We start from the raw sequence: 6000 nt of genomic DNA on the forward strand, positions 1-6000 counted from the left end.
GCTGCCCACAGTCATCAGCCAGCGGGAGGCTTAAACTGTCAGCTGAGGGCAAGTAGAGGCTATCTGTCAAGCCAATCTAAAGCTATTGTCTGTCAATGCAAAACAGCACTTTACTGCCACAATGGAGACATTCAGCGTGATATCGGTCTTTCAAACGCAGAGCCTGATGTAGCGTCGTGCTAACCCTGGTTTCACTTTCATCCAGCGGGAGCTGGGCGACACCAGCGACACATAGACAAGCTTTAGAGGTTTCTACAGTAAGTCCCTGTTGAAGACCGTTGTTACCAGTCTGGTATACCATCAGCCAGCTCTGTTGTGGCACACACTGTGGAATTCACCCATGTTAGTTTGAACACAGTTCATTTTTTGTGTGTTTTTTCCCAGTGAGAGTCAGTATGATCAGAATCCTAAAGAAAAAAAAGGCAATTTTCAATATAAAATGTCAACGATGGCATACAATAGTGTCTGTCTGTTTGACTGACTGACAGTGGCCCACTGCCCCCTGCTCCCCCCCCCCCTTCTGTAGTAATGTACCTTTGCCCTGAGTTGACACTGTGACCTCATCTGTCATTCCCACAGGGATACGGAGGAGGGCCTCTCTCCTGTTACTCTGACACGTGTCAATCACAATCACACACACCTGATACTGATACAGTAGGTCAACCTGGGGTTAGTAGGTCAACCTGGCAAGCCCACTTCTTTGTGTGTGTGTGTGTGTGTGTGTGTGTGTGTGTGTGTGTGTGTGTGTGTGTGTGTGTGTGTGTGTGTGTGTGTGTGTGTGACAATAGTCATTTGGGCAAGCTGGATGGAAACATTGGGCAACGATCTGTGTGACCGCTCATAAACAGTCTGTCCTGTGCAATTACTGTAGGGAGCCAATTATAGAGGATGATCTTGAGGTTCTCAGCTCATAAACATTTACTGCAACACTGTTTCTTGTGTTGAGTAGTCAAAATGTGATGGGCCTTTAAACAAGCCAAGGTGCCTCTGTGTGGTGCCCCCCCCCCCCCCCCCGCATAGAGACTTGTTGTGTAGCTGATACAAGTTGTGCCATTACCCATGCCCTGCAATTTACAGCCTGATGGATTTCAGCTAAATACATTCCCAATGAGCTCCCAAAGAAAAGCTTTAAAATGGTTGCCATTTACAGGTTTTAATAAAGCCTATTAGATACACAGTAAATTATTCATGCTCCCTGTGAACTCTGGGATTAAGTCACTAAGGTCACATGTAGAATACAATCTACATAGATGGGCCGGTCCTCCTCTGTGTGGTGGGGGATAGTGATTTGGCATTGAAAAGGCCAGTCACTGAAGCCTGCTGATCTCTGTGGCCTGTGAAAGATTAATATTGAAGACATCCATTAGAACAGTACACGTCTCCCCACCACTCCTAATCAAGTGTAAAATCTTCAGTACGACTCATACATCTCTGGCTACTGGACACGTCTTTGTGATTATCTAATTTCCTAAATTAAATATGTAATTTATTCAGTGGCTGAGATACATTTACAGCAGAAGTGATGGTGTCATCCACTCAACCGTGTCCAGTGACTCACTGTCTGCGTGGGGGAATACTGTGTTGAGAAGTCTTTTAAAGTGCTGCGGTGTCATTAACTAAATGTACGCTTGGGTTACGTCACATGCTTGGTTTGTTCTGGTCCTGGACAGCAAAGAATCTGTCTCTGAATGAGATTTGAAGCACCTTTCTGCTTCGGTTAACCCCAAGTACAGATGAGGAGAGTTTGAGAATGGGCAGTGTAGGGCTGTTCGATGTGATAGTCCTGAAGAAATGGAAAGGTGATTTGAATATGAATCGGACAGGTTAATGCAACAATATCATAGGATAAGTAATCCCGTCACCAAGCCATGTGAAATGATATCGTCCTGAAATCATTATAGAATCTGTATCCTCCCGACTCAATATGATAGATTAGATTACATTATCCAAACTGAAATCATATTTCCTCCACTCATATGATTTCCTATCATATACCATATATCCTGACAGAAAGTACATACCATATGAAAAGACCCCTATGGAATTGAAAGTAACCAAGTAATGCTGACATTGAGAATTTTCCTCCCAGCTCAGTGTATTGAGTGTACCCCTCTAACCTTCCTGATTGGTTACCCCGCTATTCTTCCTGACTGGGTACCCCTCTAACCTTCCTGATTGGTTACCCCACTAACCTTCCTGACTGGTTACCCCTCTAACCTTCCTGACTGGGTACCCCACTAACCTTCCTGACTGGGTACCCCTCTAACCTTCCTGACTGGGTACCCCTCTAACCTTCCTGACTGGGTACCCCTCTAACCTTCCTGACTGGGTACCCCTCTAACCTTCCTGACTGGGTAGCCCTCTAACCTTTCTGTCTGGGTACCCCTCTAACCTTCCTGACTGGGTACCCCTCTAACCTTCCTGACTGGGTAGCCCTCTAACCTTCCTGACTGGGTAGCCCTCTAACCTTCCTGACTGGATAGCCCTCTAACCTTCCTGACTGGGTAGCCCTCTAACCTTCCTGACTGGGTAGCCCTCTAACCTTCCTGACTGGGTAGCCCTCTAACCTTCCTGACTGGGTACCCCTCTAACCTTCCTGACTGGGTAGCCCTCTAACCTTCCTGACTGGGTAGCCCTCTAACCTTTCTGTCTGGGTAGCCCTCTAACCTTCCTGTCTGGGTAGCCCTCTAACCTTCCTGACTGGGTAGCCCTCTAACCTTCCTGTCTGGGTACCCCTCTAACCTTCCTGACTGGGTAGCCCTCTAACCTTCCTGACTGGGTAGCCCTCTAACCTTCCTGACTGGGTACCCCTCTAACCTTCCTGACTGGGTAGCCCTCTAACCTTTCTGTCTGGGTACCCCTCTAACCCCCTTTCTGGTCTCATCCCTCAGGTGGAGAGCTGGTGCACCTGCCCCCGTACCTACGCATGGACTTCCTGTTAAACCGTGGCTCTGTGTCGGGAGGCCGGGGGTCCAACGGTGGTAACGGAGGAGGGGAGGCAGGGGCGTTGGGCCAGGCGTGTCTGGAGCCCCAGAAGAGCCGCACCCTGAAACGGCCCCCGCTCCTGGAGCCCACACCCATGGAGGTGCCCACGTCCAGGGAGGTGCAGCAGTGGCAGCCAGGGACTGCCTCCACACTGCCCCAGCGTGAGCCCACTGGCCGTGAGGCCACCGGAGATCTGGCCCAGGCACAGGCCGCCAAGCTCAGCAGCTCACAGGAGTCCCTGCTAGACTCCAGAGGACACTTAAAACAGAGCAACAACCCCTACGCAAAGTCCTACACACTGGTATAACACAAGGAGTTACGTTACACACTCCAGGACTTGGACTGTATACTGTACTGCAGCTCTACACAGAGAGCTGGCATGGAACAATGATGATGATGGACACTTTTCAACAACAACTGAAGTTGTATATTTCTGACTCCAAGTATTCCTTTCTTTTGTTCTTTCTCCCTTCTTTCCACTTCTGGCTCTCTCATTTCTCAGTTTTATTTTCTATTTTGAGTATTATTTTATTCTAAACACCATATGAAGATTGCCAAATAATGTATTTAAATTTGACAGAGAAAAATACTATTGAATTTATATCAAGGATAATTACAGTCATTATTATTATATATAAAAATATAGAAATGTCTAAAAACAAGAAGAAGAGGAGGAGGACTCTGCAGGAGGATGTTGCTTTCTTCATTTATTTATTTTGTATGTCGCAGTGTGATCAAATCGATGATTAGGTATCTGGCCGTTTTTCAACAACGAGAGGAGCCAAGGAAAAGAACTCCATTAAAGCTGAACCTGTCTGTCCATGCTGTCTACTCAATCTCCTCAGATAGATTGTTACTACGTTCTTCAACCTTTCCAATGACTGCATGGGGACTGATCTATGACAATTATAGGAATGGCTGGGAAATCCAAAAGAGAATTTTGTCACACTATGAAAATTATACAATGTGAATATATATAAAAGAGATCACTTTTATTTGTGGATATTACAGGGGAAATGATTTGGTTAATAAAGTCCTTAGTCATGTTTGCACACGTGGGTTTGATTTGAGATACTACTGTTTCTTCTCTCTGTTCCTCCATATCTACCCTCTCAGAGCCCAGCACACAGATCGCTTAATCAAATCATCAAATCAAAATCAAACCTAATTTTATTTGTCACATGCACCGATTACAACAGGTGTAGACCTTACCGTGAAATGTATACTTACGAGCCCTTAACCAACAATGCAGCGTAAACAAAAAGTATGCGCGAGAAATGTACTAAATAAAGTAAAGGAAAAATAGTAATAAAATAGAATAACAATAACAAGGCTATATACAAGAGGTACCGCTACCGAGTCAATGTGCAGGGGTACATGTTAGTCCAGGTAACTGCAATAATTGGTCTGGGTGTATACATGGTAAATTATTCTGAACAGGTCACCTGGATCGGATGTCTTACATTATAATAGCAAGTAGAGGGCAGGCAGGGTATAGACATCACTGCTCCCTATCAGATCTCAGGGGTATCTGAGTCCAGTGACCCCTTCACATTTAGTGCAGAGGGCTCTCTGCTTAAATAAGTATGATTTATCTACAGTAGTGACAACTTATTGGTATGTGGACAAATCCAATGCATTCATCACCTGAAAGCCCAGATCTAATTTTAACACTGTAGTGAAGGGTATTGACAAGACCTTATACTTATTTCAGTGAGATGACAAACTAATGAAAGATGAGACTTCCTGTGTCTTAGTCTATGTTTCGAGTCCTTTAGCACTGGTTGTACCTAACTGAGTGTTGCGCTCTTTTGATATGACTTCGAATGGCTCTCACTGGGTTGGCCTGGAGTTGTCACCGCCAACAGAGTGCACTGTGTAGTCACTCAACACAGCACCTCTGTGACAATAAATGAGGAGGAATTGGTTTTGCTTTAGAGAGGGCTGTACAGTACTTAAACACATTGTGACATTCTTATGGGAAGCTTCAAGGGCAGCACAGGAACACGCTGCAGTCTATCCAGCCGTTTGGAGCGTCGCTAGACTCTACCGCACAGAACCCAATAAATTATTCATCCCCACAACGACATTGGGTCCCAGATCAGGTTTACATTGTCACACACTGATCCCTATAACAGAATATGGGGCACCACACACACACACACGCACATGCACACGCACGCACGCACGCACGCACACACACACACACACACACACACAGCGCTATGCCACTGCAGGGAGTGGTAGTGACATCTTAATGAATCTACTACGTCTCTGGAAAGTTAGAAAGACTACGGAGGTGGGGCTATTGGGTTTGTCTGCTGTCCAAATGGGTCTGCATGTAGACACAGCATCTATAATGCAGCACTGGAGATCTGATGATCTACTCTACTGAGCCTAAGGAGTCACATCACAGCTATGGGGCTTACGTAATGACAGAAGTAGGCACTTGTTGTGTTTTGAAAAACATTGGAGCCTTTTATTGTGCTTCAGACATCTACAGTACATGTAGACATATTCCTAATTGGCTTGACATCACATATATACTGTACATACTAACATGATGTAACTTTTCCTGTCTTTCCATGGAAAGTGTGGTTATAACTCATTTATTCTACCCATCGTCACTGTCTGATGAAAACCTTGTAACACATTTTTGGCCAATTTAAATTTTTTATTTTCATTTATCGAAAGCAGCAACTCCCCTCAATGTACTCTCAATATTTCATGACTCTAGTACCAAAATAATTTGTTCAAAATAGCTTCGGATGTTTTATAATTGTAAGTTCATTAAATGGAAATTATGGAGAAAAAATATATTTTTACTAAAAAGTTTTTGTTTAGGGTAATGGGGTTTTCATCAGACAGCAACAATATTTAACATTTTTGTCATTTAGCAGACACTCTTATCCAGAGCCACTTACAGTAGTGAATGTATACATTTTCCGTTTTGGTGCCCCATGGGAATCAAACCCACAACCCTGGCGTTGCAAGCACCATGCTCTACCAACTGAG

General features: G+C 44.7%; 1 protein-coding gene across 3 annotated transcripts in view; it reads left to right on the forward strand.

The window, feature by feature from the left end:
• Nucleotides 1-4125, forward strand: part of LOC115163496 (Down syndrome cell adhesion molecule homolog) — a 137817-nt gene extending 133692 nt beyond the window's left edge. For all 3 annotated transcript variants that reach the window (XM_029715425.1, XM_029715426.1, XM_029715427.1), the window contains one exon: nt 2892-4125. In XM_029715425.1, coding sequence (XP_029571285.1) covers nt 2892-3292 — 401 coding nt within the window. In that variant the 3' untranslated portion in view covers nt 3293-4125. The remainder of the gene's footprint in view (nt 1-2891) is intronic.
• The last annotated feature ends 1875 nt before the right edge of the window (nt 4126-6000 follow it).

This window comes from Salmo trutta, chromosome 26 (assembly GCF_901001165.1).
Source record: "Salmo trutta chromosome 26, fSalTru1.1, whole genome shotgun sequence".
Taxonomy (NCBI): domain Eukaryota; kingdom Metazoa; phylum Chordata; class Actinopteri; order Salmoniformes; family Salmonidae; genus Salmo; species Salmo trutta.